Source organism: Diospyros lotus, chromosome 12 (assembly GCF_014633365.1).
Source record: "Diospyros lotus cultivar Yz01 chromosome 12, ASM1463336v1, whole genome shotgun sequence".
Lineage (NCBI taxonomy): Eukaryota > Viridiplantae > Streptophyta > Magnoliopsida > Ericales > Ebenaceae > Diospyros > Diospyros lotus.
In genome coordinates, this window is record NC_068349.1 from 14,838,710 (window position 1) to 14,854,562 (window position 15,853).

Below are 15,853 nucleotides of genomic sequence, written 5' to 3' on the forward strand. Positions count from 1 at the left end.
CTAAGTCTGGAAGATTAGTATATTATAAGGAGACATATATGAAAATTTTTTCCTTTTGAAAAAATATTTCCCAGTATTTCAATAGCTAACATTCATTGGTGTTAAAATGATTTTTAACGAATTTTTCAAGAAATAGAAAGTGTATATTTTGGAGGTGGTAAAATCACAAAATCCTAAGTTTGTACTAAAACTCAAATTCTACTTTCTTATTATTATGGATTTTGATTTTCTAGATATTTTTATTGAATCCAAATGGGGGGTACTTTCTTATTTACATTTATGTATTAAAGTAAATGTCCTCATTTTAACCTTCCATTTACTTAAACTAAAGAAATGTAAACGTGTTGTGATGTATACATGTTATGGGATTGAATCATCAAACAAACTAATTTTTTCATTAGCAAAAATGCCGACCGCTTATTCCTTCTTGTCGACCGGCTATATGGACCTGTCGACTGGTTCTAACATCACAACCTGTTGACTGGTTAGATGAAGCTGTCAATCGGTTTGTCCCATGCAACATGTAAAGCTAGTTTTTCCACTCTCCCAAAGTGGATTTTCCACCACCAACGGCAAGATTCGGGAATGGGCTCTCAAGGCACTACAAATACAAGTCAAATGTGTGATTCAAACCAACCAAGAGATTACATTACAAGCTCCCAAGTGCCAAGATCATTGTTGTGCTTCATTAGTAAATTCATTCTCTTGTCAAGGCTTTGTATTCATTTTGTTGAATTCATTATCAAGCATTGTCTTTATTTTTGAGAGAATTTGTAACTGAGAATATTGTTTCTCAAACCCTCTCCTATCTTGTATCTCTTTGTAATTTTACTACCTTGTTTTGCAAGAGGGCCTACATTGCTTGTAGGAGGATTTTAATTCCTAACTTGTTATGCTAGAGGACTTGCTTATTGAAGTAAGGGGTTGAAATACCTAACTTGTTGCTAGAGGGCTTACTTTTCTAAGAAAGAGGTTGTAATTTCCTAGGTTGTTGCTAGAGGGCCTATCCGGAGAGATAGGAGATTTTTAGTGGATTGAATGAAAAATTCTTAGTGAGGAGCTAAGGTAGTAGATTAGGCTTGATTTAAGCCGAACTACTATATATCATTGTGTCTCCTATTTGCTTGTGCTTTTTGTTTCATTTATTGTTCCAAGCATTTCATTAATCCTCACTTACACTAAAATCTCATTTTTCATCAAAAAGATTTTCAAGTTCAAGCAAATTTTTAAAACAACCCAATTCACCCTCTTCTTGGTGTTGGTGTCATTGCTATTCAAATATAACAACCAATAGATCCATTATTATCATATAAGTTGCAGAATGGTTGCTGCGCAGATTATCATTACTAATGCATAGAATCGAGTCACAATGAGCAAGAAAATAAAATACGAGAAATCACGAAGACTTTCACATGAAATAAAGAACATGAGGAGAGGGTTAGGAGCTTGCCTGCAACCGGCTGATTCCTGCCTCCTTTGAGCTCCCATTGCGAAGTAAAACGTTTCCTAGCAATTAATATAATCGTGACTTAAATTAATTAAATCTAACCGCGTAAAAATTATAATCTAGACATATAACACCCCTAATAATCTATCACACTTACATGACTATTTAAACTCTAATTAAACCCCAAAACTCCTTGATTTTTCCTCAAATTTTTCCCAATTTCTCGCAGCTGGCCACGTCTTCTTCTTTCTTAATTTCTCCTGCTCGTGCCTTATCTTCGAAATGCCTTCAATTCAAGCCTTTAATGGCTTCCAACTTGCTGCCCAAGATTCAATTTATATAAGATTTACATAGCTTTTAAGCCACCATAAAGGAACGACTGAGAAGTAGCCACGTCGCAACCAGGGCTGCTGCCCATTTCCCATTTTAATATATATTATAATGTTAATATTAATTAAAACTATTTTATCTTATTATATAAATATATATATATATGCTGCCATAACTTATATGTATACTAACTATGAGCCTATAGCACATGTACCCACGTAAGCAACTTCTCCATCTCCACATTATCGATTTTTCTTTTATTTATTTCTAAAAATCTAGTCACTGTTTTGACTTTAGCACCACATACCTTTATTATGATAATTATATGAATAGGTGTTTATCCCTTACAAATTTGGCAGCCTCTTCAATGACTTCTCTTTTATTTTACTATTATTTTTTCTAATATAATATGGGATGCAAGTTTCCTAATTCCATTTCTTTCTACTCATAAATATAATTAATTTAATACCCTTAAGTATATTCCTTAAACCACAAATCCTCAATAAATCATTTCTAACACTCAAAATTATCTATTATTATGTTCTCAAAATACTGGGATGTTACATAAGTGTAGAGGTATCTTCTGCATTAGCCGGTGGTAGTGAGTCATTCTTTCCACCTATAGTCGATGAGCGTCACATTTTTATCAGGTTGTTTCTGGTAGGAACAAGAATGGTCGTGTCTACGGTCTCGACTCTCAAAGTAGGCATTCCTACCCAATTGGATCCGATAGCAGCTCTAGTGGTTCATATGGGTTGTCGTCGGAATTAGAACAAATGTGAATGAAGGTCCCAAAATAATTGAGGAGTTGCATTCCGCTCGGACCCAGGTAATCTAAGTGAAAAATGAGCTACATTCCACTCAGACTCGGATGGACGAGAAGCTGCATTTTGTTCGGACCCAGGTGACAAAGATGCAAAATGAGAATGTGCAACTACGTTAGTGGCAACAACAAATGATGGCATGACAAGAGCAGATGAATAGACAAATGATGGCGTTACAACAACTTGGCCCGTCGACTCATCCTTATCAGCAGCAACCTGGACTGTCCACTCAACCTAGACCGAGTAACCAGTTTTATGATAATGAGGAACAAATGATGATGATTGTAATGATGATGATTGTAACTAAATATTTATAATTATATTTTATTAATTAAATTAATCGATTTGAATTACATATTCAGTTTTATTATTTTATAAATTTATATGAATTTTAATTTTTTAAATTAATGATTATATAATTATATTTTTAATTTCTATTTAATTAATTAAAATAAATTGTTAATTATCATCAATTTTATTTATATATAATTGTTTAAAAATAAATATAAAATATAAATAATTTTTTGAATATTAATTAAATATGAATTTTTTATATTTAAATTTTTATTTATATAAATTTTTAATAGTTTGATTTACGTTTTTTATCTTATTTTTATTTTTTTTCAATTTATTTGTTTAAAAAGTAAATTTTGTTTATTTATTTTGTTAATTTATTGAATATTAATTAAATATGATTTTTTATATTCAAATTTTTATTTATATAAATTTTTAATAATTTTATTTTTAATTTACGTTTAAAAATCTTATTTTTATTTTGTCTTTTAAATTTATTTATTTAAAAAATAATTTTTATCTATTTTGTTGTTTAGTAACGGGTGAAATGTCCATCACTGATCAGCGATGGGTGACATACCCGTCCCTCTTTCTATCACAAAACCCTTCCGTTGCTATATTTTGTCGCTAAAATTTAGCAATGCCATCTTTAGCGACGGATTTTGATGTTTTAGCAATGAAAAATTCCATCGCTAAAATATTAATTTTTTGTAGTAGTTGATGATAGGGATGAAACCCCACCACCAATCATCTCTTTCCTTATATCTCTAGCTTTACCAGCCATTGTTGGCAATCTCTCTATCTTTCTCTCTCTATTTATATATGTCTCCCTCTCTTTTTACTCTTTTTCTATCTCTAGGCTATCATTGTGTTGATGGGTTCTTATAAAAAAGGAACAACCCATTGGGAATTTTTTTTTTTTTCTAAAAGAACTAGATCCCATCAACCATTTCTAGCCACCACTAGTTTTTAGGTTTTTTTTTTTTTTCTTTTAATTACAATGAGGAAAGGGCATTTTAGATTTTTTTTTAAAAAATTAGTTGCCATTAGTTAAAAACACAGGGTATGACTAGCATGGTAATTAACATCAAGGGATGTCAGTGACATTTTTAAAAGTATAAGAAGGGTTTGTGTCTTTTAACCCAGCATTGAGGGTGTGTGAAATTTATCAAATAAATAACCCCCTAAAGGTGTCCCCAACTCCAAGTCCATCTCTAAGCATATTGCATTGCATTTACGTCGAGGAGGTATTTGTGACACTAAAGTATATGCATCCCAAGAGAACCTCTTGAGGGTTAATGGGTTCAATGCTTTATTCTACCAACATTTTTGGGATATAATTGGGAATTTGTTTGTGGTTATGTTTTGGATATCTTAAATAATGGGAAGTCGATATAGTGTGTAACGACCCGTTAGTGGGTCTGAGATTCCCTATTAATATTCCTATGGGTGAAATATTTTGTTAAGTATTTTGATCAGTGCGTTGTATGTGATGTAAGTATGGAAAGTTCTATAGGCAAAAATTGTTAAATGTTTAAAAGTAAAAAATTAGAAGGATGGAAATGGATATGGATATATATGTGTGTTATGTTTTGTTTACTTTAGTTGATTTGATTAAAGGGATTAAGTGTGGCAAGTTAAAATGAAGTCGGAGTTAAATATGAAAATGATGGCAAAAGGAAGCAACTGTCGACCGTTGGTTAGGGAAATTGTCGACCGGTTGCAAACAATTGACAAATTTCTTTAAGGCTATTGATCGATTACTATCGAGTAGCCGCGCAAATATGTGTGTGTGTGTGTGTGTGTGTGTGTGATGTTTATGTGTTATAAAAGGGAAAAGGAAAGTGAAATTTGTGTGTGTGGGAAAAGTCAAAAGGGAAAAAAGGGGTAGAAAAGTCCAATGGAGTGGGATTGTGAAATGGTTGAAAAGTCAAATGGGTTGTTAGTAGGAAAGTCAAAATTAAGGGGGAAATGGGAAGAAGGGTTGTCGGATTATGTTTGTGTGTGTGCTTTTGTATTATTTAAATGGATGAAAAAAATGGAGAAATTAATGGATAAATATATGAGTTTAAATAAAAGAAAAAAGAAAAATGAAAGTGGAAAATATAAAAGGTAGGGGGGAACTTGGCATGCAAGCCACATTCCATTCTCCTCTTCACTTTATTTTCTTCCTCTTCCTCTTGTCTTCATTTCTTCTTCTTCCATTTTCTTGTCTTCTCTTATTGATCTTGAAACTCTTGGAGGTGGAAGGTTGCAGCTCCAGCACTCTTATTCATCGGTCTAGCACCCTTGTTCGTCGATTGAGCCATCTAAATCCATCAAAGGCAAGTTCTTATTCCCCTTTTTATTCCTTATGCAAGACCTTTTATTTTCCACCTCTTGGTGGCCGCAAGATTATCTTCTCTTTTGGTTATAAATGCAAGTTCTTATCTCTCCATCTTGTCATAATCTTATGATATTGCAATTCATGAGATTTGATGCAAGAAAATCCCCATTTTGGTGTAAGGGGCATGTATTTGTTGTTTATGCAAAAAAATTGTAAATCATTCTTATTTCTTGCTGGTTCAAGTCGAACTCCTTTTGAGCCTTGAATAGGGTCTTGTGTCACCCTATATTTCTTTAGGAATGATGCTTTTGTTGGCTAGGGTTAAGAACATGTAAGCATTTAGTGTGTTTTGTATGTATGTTGCCTTGGTGTGAGTCTCTTTCATTGCTGTTTGTCGATTAACTTGCTTGATCTATCGACCGTTTGGTTTAATTGGTACTATTTGTGTGTTTTTGTATTTTTTCAATCGACAGTTTGGCTCAGAGCTTTCGACTGATGTGGCAAAATTGGCCTTGGCAGTCGACCGTTGCCTATCAACTATCAATCGATTGGGAGGAAAGGCTTTTGGTAGTCAACAGATGCTTCCTGTCTGTTGACAGATGCTTCCACTCTCTAGTCATCAATTTAACTTCTAAAAAGCTCTTCAACAAATCATAATCCTAAATGTTGTTCCTAGAAGGAGGAGAATCCATAATATGTTCATGTGTGCAATTATTAGTTTCTATATTATGGTTGATTTTCATGTATGTGGAAGGCTATGATGTGTATGATGAGATGAATAGCCACAAGCATGTTAATAGACGATTCATATGTAGACATGCGCATAAATTGTGGTATGACATGATTGTGTTAAATGTGATGGGAATGGCCTATGTATGTGTGTATGATAAAGGGCTAGCTTGTAATTGTGTTAAGTATTGTTTGGGAGAAATTGTGGGGGTATACATAAATATATCCATGTTGGTGCACGTACAACATGATATTAAACTATTCATACTCTTTATACTTTATTATATATATAGACATATTGTACATACATATATATTTGAGCCATTTAACTTGACAAAATAAATTATTCTCCTAACTTATTTCCTTAAACATCCAAGTATTCTAAAAATAGTTTGGGGTGTTACAACCAACCCCATTTAAAGAAATTTCATCCTTAAAATTTTTCTTAGCTTATACTTGTAGCCTTCAACAAATAAAATGGACTATATCTCAGTCAAAGAGCTCAGTTTCATTAATGAGTTAAAACACCACAACATTTTGGAAGAGTATAATGAGTCTTATCACTATATTTTCATTTCTTGAAATAAGTGATGTCATTTCTTCATAATGGCATCCTTGAGCCCCCATGTTGCTTTTACCCGACATGTTCCCTAATTAGGCACACTCCTACTTACCTCAACTTCTCTCTCTTTCCATCCCTTGTTGTCAGATGTCATGGTGACAACTTGAGGTACACCTGATCTCCCACATTGAATTCCAAGTTGTGTCGCCTCTGATTGGTGTACGACTTTTTTCTGTTATATGTAGATCGAAACATCTCTTATATCTATCATATCCTCTCAGTCATCTCTCACACCAACTTGGGTCTGCATAATCCATTTCTCTCCGACTTTGATCTAACAAATGGGTGATTGACACTTTCTTCCATATAGTAACTTGTAAGAAGCCATCCCAATACTACTGTGGTAGCTATTGATATATGCAAGCTCTACCAATGATAGATGGTCCCCCCAACCACCCTTAAAGTCCAAGATGCAAGCCTTGAACATGTCATTCACCGATTAGATCTTCTTTTTCAATTGTTCATCAGTTTGCATGTGATAACAGTGTTAGGCCTCAACTTAGTCCCCAAGCAATCTTGCAAGCTTCCTTGAAACCTCAAAGTAAATCTCAAGTCTCAATCTTAGATTATCCTCACAAGTGTTCCATGTAGCCTGACTATCTTATTGATATATTTCTCTACAAACTTGTGCACAAACTAACCCATTCTTGTTGCCAAAAAGTGTGCGGACTTTGTGAGTGGATCTACCATGACCCATACAACATCATTGCCTTTCTAGATTTTAAGGAATCACATTATAAAGTCCATTGCGACACACTCCCACTTTTATTCTGGGATTTCTACCAATCACATTTGACCTACCTATTTTTTATGGTTAATTTTCACTCACTGGCATGTGTCACATTGTGTAACCCTTCTCACCGTACTCGTTTTCATCCCTTGCCACCAATAGATTTCTCAAAGATCTTGGTACATCTTTGATGTTTTACACTTGTGTTTAGTTTTGATGATAAAAAACAACATTTGATTTTGATCCCTAAGTCATGAGTCAAGTTCATGATTTTCAACAAAAATCAATTTCAATATCAAGTATTATTTTGTTAAAATGAAAACCAAATTAATTATATTCTTATACATATGGAGATTTGCAAAAACAAGTATTAAGATTTAAAAGAATCTCCTAAATGATTTTTATAAATTGATTTTGAATCATTAGATAAATGAAGCAAACATTTTCAAAGGTAAAAGACTATACATGCTCTTTATAGATTAATGTTTTTGTCTTTAACATGATTTTAATGATAAAATTCAATTGTATTTTATGATGTAATTATTTTATTAATTTTATTATCTTGGTGCTCTAAATTTCTTTTATATGATTTATTATACATCAAAATAAAAATTAATTCAATCATACAATTAAATGTCAAAAATCTTGATATAGAATTTTTTATGACTTTTGAAATATTATTTTTTATTTTAAATTGTTGAATAAAAATTAAATCTAATGTCAAAATATCTTGTGATAAATTTCTTAATGACATTTAGAATATTATGTTTTTATTTGATTAAAAGAATAATAATAATACTTATTAAGTGAAAATTAATTTCATAATGTGACAAATTTGTATTTGAAATATTATGATTTTTATTTAATTAAAAAAAGGTCCAAAAAGTTATTTTTCAAAGAGTTTTAAAAAATGAAACCATTGTTGCTGCTCCTTTAACTTGAACCCTTGATCTAGCCAAAGCCTAAGCCTGAAGTTCAAACAAGGAAACACTCCATGTAAAAGCTCATTTGTTCATATATGCACTCAAATTAATATACATAGTAATTTGCTGACCGATTGTTCTCCAACTATCAACCAATTTTCTCTTTTCTGTCGATAGACATAATTCTTGCCTTGCATTTGTCGACCGACCAAAACCATCTGTCGACCGTTTTCACTCAATTGTCGACCGGATTTTGAATTTTTACTCTTCTATCAATTGATGCCTTGCATCTATCTACTGTTTGTGTCGCAGAAACACCCAACAACTAGTTTGTCCACTTCTCTCAAGTGCTCTTTCCACTTCCAATGACAAAATTTGTGAATGGGTTCTTAAGACACTATAAATACAAGCCAAATGGGTTATTCAAATCAACCAAGAGGATTGATTTCAAGCTTTCAAGTGTTCATTTTTTCAAAAGCTTAATTATTTCATTTGTTCTTCATTTTTCTCTCTAAAGGCTTTGATTATCATTTGCATTATTTTGTTCAAGACTTGTATTTATATTGAGAGAACTTGTAACTAAGAGTGTCTACTCTTAGATCCTTTCTTTTATTACTCTTGGTTTTTCTAGCAAGATTGCTAGAGGCTTACTTGTTTAAGAAAGAGGTTGTATTACCTAATTTGTTGCTAGAGGGTTTGCTTGTCAAAGTAAGAGGTCGTAAACTCCTAACTTGTTACTAGAAGGCCTATCCAGAGAGACAAAAGGTTTTTAGTGGATTAGTTGAAAAATCCTTAGTTAGGTATTAAGGTAGTGGATTAGGCTTAATTTAAACCGAACCACTATATATCATTGTGTCTCTTCTTTGCTTGTGCTCTTTATTTCATTTATTGTTCTAAGCATTTCTATAACCCTCACTTGCACTAAGATCTTACTCTTCAAAAAAGATTTAAAAAATTCAATCAAATTTTTAAATAACCTAATTCACCCTCCTCATGTGTATTGGTGTCATTGCTATACAAACCTAACAATCCTGGTACACTAGGGTGTACAATGTTACTAGGTTTGGTGTCCTTCATCTAAAATTAATTGCCTCAATCCCAGTTGGTTAGGCACATACACTTTACCTCAAAACCTAAGAATGCCCTAACGCATCTCAAAATCAAAACTCTTTGTTGACAATGATCATCTACCCATAGTTTTACACATTTGTCCCCCTATAAGCCACTCACATATCTGGTTTATCAAGTCCAGTCAAACCACTTGCACTACGAAAAAATTAATATTTTGCGCCAATTTTTTAAATTGCCACAAAATATATTTTTTACGGTAGTTTCTTTAATATTCTTGCGGGCGATTTTAAAAAACTGTCACAAAATTTAAAAATTTTAAATTTTAAGATTAAATTTTGTGGCAATTTTTGAAAAAGAGCCATTAAATTTAGAAAATAATTTAATAATTAAAAAATAAAAATTAAATTTTGTGGCAGTTTTGAAAAATCACAGTAAAATTTAGAAAATAATTTAATAATAAAAAAATTAAATTAAATTAACATTTGCGACGATTTTGAAGAACCGCCGCTAAATTCATTAAAGAATTAAATTTTGGGGTTGTTTTTGTAAAACTACTGCAAAATTTAGAAAATAATTTAATAATTAAAAAATAAAATTTATTTTAAAAATATATAAAATTTGGATAATTTATAAAAAAAATTAAAAAAATATGTTAACTCTTCTTTTTATTTTTTAATCAATTAATTTATTTTTTTAATTCAATTAATTTATTTTTAATTTATATTAAAAAATATAAAATGTAATTTTGGAAAATAGTTGTTGGATTAGCATATAATTAAAATGCATGTGTATATAACAAGAAGGCTTCGCAGATCAGCTAGCTTTGCCCTCGTACGCACTTATAGGAGGTTAGAGATCAAAATTGGGGAAGGAGGAAGGCAGCTAGAATAAAATTCCAGCATCGCCACTTGGCACAAAGACATATGCCCACGTCATGCACAGGATAGCCAGGCGCGCATGCAGCGGAAAGCCATGCACATGAACGCGCATCGAAAACAGCAACAATTCTGAAATCGCTGCCAAAGTTCAAAAATTTTAGCATTTTTTAGCAACGGTTCTGAAATCACTGCTAAATATTTTAAAAATCGCCACAAAAAATATAATTTACCATAGTTACTCTAGTGGTTGCTGAAAACCGCCGCTAAATGCTCCACGATGGTTGTATTTGCTACGGTTTTTAAAATCGTCGCAAAATGCAAAAAGAAATCGCCACAAAAATCTAATTTTTTTGTAATGTAGGTTAGTGATAAAAGCAAATGGTTCTTAGGAACCACATTCACTATCAACTAGCTAGAAACCTCTAACAAATGCCACTTATGGGTCATCAACCCAGCCACATTAGTAGGCTACCTCCTACTCAAAGCGCTAGCCACCACGTTGGCATGCTCCAGGTGATACTAGATGGTGTAATCATAGTTTTTGAGGAATTCTGTAACACCCCACTTACCCTGAGCGTGTTATGCCTTAGGAAATTGGGTCTTTTTTTTTTTTTTTTCAAAACTACATTAGTCCCGAATTTCCTCAGACCTATCTAGTGCTTGACGGAATATTTCATACACTAGAGATAAATATAATCTTATAAAACGGAAGCTGAATCGGACCTGCTCATGGCATTACATACGTAAATAACTGAACATGGCATTTATTACAAAGTTAATACATAAGCTTCTGAAGATAAATTAAAACGTACATAATTCTTAAACTATTCATATGACAACATAACATGGCACATTTACTCGTTTCTTGACGTCTCGCGTCACTACACATCTTCAACCTCTGTATCATCACTGCAAATGCCAACTGGAACGTCGAATGTTCCAGGGGCGAACCCAAGTTAGATGATGAACCATCTAAGTAAGGGTACATAATGCTATATCATGTGTGTATGCAATGTCTTTCCTCGTAGGTGTCAACTGCACCCCTCATGCTACTTACCATTTTTGCGGCCACCTCTTTCGAAGCCAGGGTGTATGGGTGCACCCTTGGTAAAGCAGCGGTGCCAGTTCGTACTCCCTACAGCCTTAATGCAAGTGATCAATGATATCAACGTGTATTTATGCATTTCATAATCATGTCATGTATGCAGTCTATGTGATGGGTACATATCAGAGTATGTCAATATGATGAAAACATTCTCGAAGATAAACATTTATAACCGTACTAAGCTTTGAAACGGTACACTTACTGCTAAGTTATCTCGAGAAACGTGTCGGCCTCGAAAACTGTGTCGAGCGGGCTATTTCCCAATCCTCTTGCCACAAGAGACTCCTAAAACATTAAATTTATTTTCAGAATATTACTTTACTATTTTTTCATAATTTCTACAATTTCTCTTTATTTCTAAGCCTTATTTCTTCAAAATTACATAATAATTATCTAGACTTTCATATAATCCAATTTCTCTTTACTAATATTCCTTAAATAATATTTCTAGCCTTCTTGGAATTTTTCAAATTAAACTCCTATTTTTTCCTTATTTCCATAATAGAAAAATTACTTAAATAAATAATAAATTTAGCATTTTCTAGAGAATTTTTCACAAAATAAAACATAAACAATATTCTAGATTTTCTAGAATTTTTTCGAAATTTTTCAAAACATTTTCTTATTTTTATTTTATTTTCTTTTCCTTTCTTTCATTTTCTTTTCTTTCCCTTTTTTTCTTTTCTTTATTTTTTCTTGTGGGCGCGTGGAAGGCACGCGTCTTCTTCCCACTCGTGGGCGCATGCAACCACGCACCCATCTGGTTCGTTTTCGCCGATGGCCCTCTCGCCACCGGCGACGATGCCGAGCCTCCAAGCTTCAAAAGAAGCTTCCCTCCCACTTAATTTCGACCTCCCGAACCCGATTATGGCCTTAAATTTTAGAAAGAAGCACGAGAAGTACCTCGATTTTGCATTTGAAGGCGAGGCTCCGGTAAAGTCGCGATTTTTCGGCGAGCTTGATTCCTCCTTCTCTGTTGCTCCGTTGGCCACCAAATGCTCCAGAAATGTTGCCCACGAAGCAAGGATCAAAACCCCACTCTCAAATCCTCTCAACACTGCCCCAAATGCCCGATCTAAGCAATGAAATTTTTGGATGAATGGCCTTGCTCAAACTCGGCTATTTATAGCCCAAACTTGGCGTGTCCTGTATCGCCACCCGTCTGGGAAGCCACTCCGACGATCATCTCTTCATTAATTGCCCCCCTCTCCCTGGTTTCCTTGTTGCAGGCGCAACCAGGACATGGGGCACACCTACTCTGATTTTTTCAAATTTTCTGGATTTTTTTTCTATATATACATACATACATATACATATTTATAATACACATACATACTTACATACGAGTCTATATATACATACAATAATACAAAATCCAAATTATGATGTTTTTACTATCTATCTTATTTAATTATAAATTTAACTACTAAATTTATACATACCCACTAAACCTTATCTCATTTAATTATAAATTTAACTACTAAATTTATACATATCCATTAAAATTTTAATAATTCTCTAGGGCTTAAAATTATGATTTTATTTATGGTGACCTAGGGTATTACATTCTCCCCTCCTTACAAAAATTTCATCCTTGAAATTTGATCATTCCTCACTCATAGGGTCTTCAAAAAGGTATGAAAAATTGAGCTTCATGTCTTCTTCTCGCTCCCAAGTTATCTCCTCACTTACCGGGTTTCTCCATAGAACTTTCACAAGGGGAATTGACTTGTTTCTCAGGACTTGATCCCTACGATCCAAAATTTTGATCGGTTTCTCAACGTACGAAAGATTTTCTTGAACCTCGACAGCTTCGGTTGGCATTACCTGAGAGGGATCTGGCTCATGCTTACGGAGTTGCGATACATGAAATACATCGTGGAGGTTCGATAGAGTCAAGGGTAGAGTAAGTCGATAAGCGACTGGTCCAATTCTTTCCATTATATCATACGGACCCATACACCTGGGGCTTAACTTACCCTTTTTCTTGTTGCTTCAGGTCACCATTCTTAGTGGAGATATCTTTAGGTACCCTTTATCACCAACTTGGAACTCTAAATTCCTTCTCCTCGTATCCACATAGGACTTCTGACAATCCTGAGCTTCCTTGATTGTTTCTCGAATGATCTTTATCTTTTCTGTTGTCTCCTGAACTATCTTGGGTCCCAAGATTTGACGTTCACCCCCTTCAGTCCAGTATATCGGGGATCTACATTTTCATCCGTATAAAGCTTTATATGGAGCCATTTCAATGCTGCTGTGATAGCTGTTATTGTAAGCGAATTCTACTAAAGGTAAATGTTCTTCCCAGCTACCTAGAAAGTCAATAGCACAGGCTTGCAACATATCTTCTAAGGTCTAAATGGTTCTTTCCGATTAATCATCAGTCTGGGGATGATAGGCTGTACTTAGCCTAAGCTCAGTACCTAAACTCTTTTGCAGACTTCCCCAAAACCTAAAAGTGAACCTCGGGTCGCGGTCTGATACAATACTTACAGGCACTCCATGCAATCTGACAATCTCGTTCAAATATTGCTGGGCCAATTTGCTGATCAGTTAGCTAACTTTCATCGCTAGAAAATGAGCAGACTTAGACAATCTGTCAACTATCACCCAAATAGCATCATTTCCTTTAGGACTTCTTGGCAATCTTGTCACGAAATCCATTGTAATATGTTCCCATTTCCATTTTGGGATTTCTAATGGCTGCAAACTTCCACCCGATTTCTGATACTCAATCTTGATTCTTTGACACATGTCGCATTGACTAACATATCTTGCCACGCTTTTCTTCATTCCCGGCCACTAATACATAGCCTTCAAGTCTTAGTACATCTTGGTGGCACCAAGGTATATCGAGTATCTGGATCGATGGGCTTCTCCTAAAATTACATGTCGCAATTCCCTCACGCAAGGTACATATATCCTACCTTGAAACCGAATGATGTTTTCTCTTACCTCAAATTCTGGTCTCTTTACTTGCCCATGCTCGTCAATCCACATTTTTATTCGAGAGTCTTCTGAGTAAGCCTGTCGTATCTGATTTATTAATTCTGGTTGCAGCGTGAGACTAGCTGCATAAGCAGAGTTTCATTGGGAAACTACTCCTACCATCATCAGGTTAAAAGTTTCAACTAGCTTCCATTCTGCCATCATCATTCCAGCCACACAAGTGTTTTTTTTTCTGCTTAGGGCATCAGCCACAACGTTAGCTTTACCTGGATGGTATAGGATAGTGCAATTGTAATCCTTTAACAGCTCCATCCATCTCCATTGCCTCATGTTTAACTCTTTTTGTGAGAGCACGTATTGTAGGCTCTTATGATCAGTAAAAATTTCGAACTTCTTGCCATATAAATAATGTCTACAAATCTTTAAGGCAAACACCACTGCTACCAACTCCAAATCGTGGGTCAGGTAGTTCCTCTCGTGGTTCTTGAGCTGTCGGGATCCATAGGCGATGACCCTACTGTGCTACATCAGCACACACCCTAAACCGTTTCTTGAGGCGTCAGTGTATACCATAAATCCTCCTGATCCATTTGGCATAGCCAGTACTGGAGCGGTTGTCAACTTATCCTTAAGCGCCTAAAAGCTTTCTTCGCACCGCTCGCTCCAATCGAACTTCACCCCTTTCTGAGTTAACTTGGTGAGGGGCATTGCAATCATGAAAAATCCTTCCACGAACTTTCTATAATATCCAGCTAATCCCAAGAAACTCTTAACTTCGGTAACCGACTGAGGTTGCTTCCAATTCTTCACAGCTGCTATCTTGGCCAGGTCGACCGATATTCCTTCGACCAATATGACATGCCCTAAAAATGCCACTTGGTATAACCAGAATTCACATTTCAAGAATTTGGCATATAACTTATGTTTTTGCAATGTTTGCAATATTACCCTTAAATGTGACTCGTGCTCTTCTTCCGAGGGAGAGTATAGCAGTATGTTGTCTATAAACACGATCACATTTTTTTCTAAAAATGGTCTGAAGACTCGATTCATAGTATCTATAAAAGCTACTGAGGCATTGGTTAGCCCGAACGGCATCACCAAAAATTCATAGTGCCCATATCGAGAACGAAAAGTTGTCTTGGGCACATCTTCTGCCTTGATCCTCAATTGATAGTACCCTGATCTCAAGTCAATTTTTGAGAAGACCTTGGCTCCTTGTAATTGGTCAAACAACTCCTCTATTCTGGGAGTGGGAACTTATTCTTAACAGTTATCTTATTCAGCTACCAATAGTCTATACACATCCTTAGACTCCCATCCTTTTTCTTAACAAAGAGTACCGGTACACCCCATGGCAACATGCTTGGTCTAATGAACCCCTTGTCCAACAACTCCTGAAGTTGGGTCTTTAATTCCCTTAATTCTACAGGGGCCATTTTATATGGGGGTATAGAAATCGGACCTGCCCTCGGCACAATTTCTATCGAAAACTCAATCTCTTTCTAAGGTGGAAATCCAGATAATTCTTCGGGAAACACACCCCTAAACTCTCTAACGATTCGCACTTCTTCAATTTTTAACTGTTCCTTGCTTTTCCCTTGGACACAAGCCAAGTATCC

The 15,853-nt window shown here is 34.6% G+C and overlaps 1 protein-coding gene across 1 annotated transcript in view; it reads right to left on the bottom strand.

Moving 5' to 3' along the window:
- LOC127787517 (cucumisin-like) overlaps window positions 1-13,238 on the bottom strand; it is a 39,128-nt gene extending 25,890 nt beyond the window's left edge. The window contains exons 1-2 of the mRNA XM_052315576.1: window positions 12,972-13,238; window positions 2,632-2,835 (exon numbers count right to left, since the gene is read on the bottom strand). Coding sequence (XP_052171536.1) covers window positions 2,632-2,835; window positions 12,972-13,238 — 471 coding nt within the window. The remainder of the gene's footprint in view (window positions 1-2,631; window positions 2,836-12,971) is intronic.
- Between the last annotated feature and the right edge of the window lie 2,615 nt (window positions 13,239-15,853).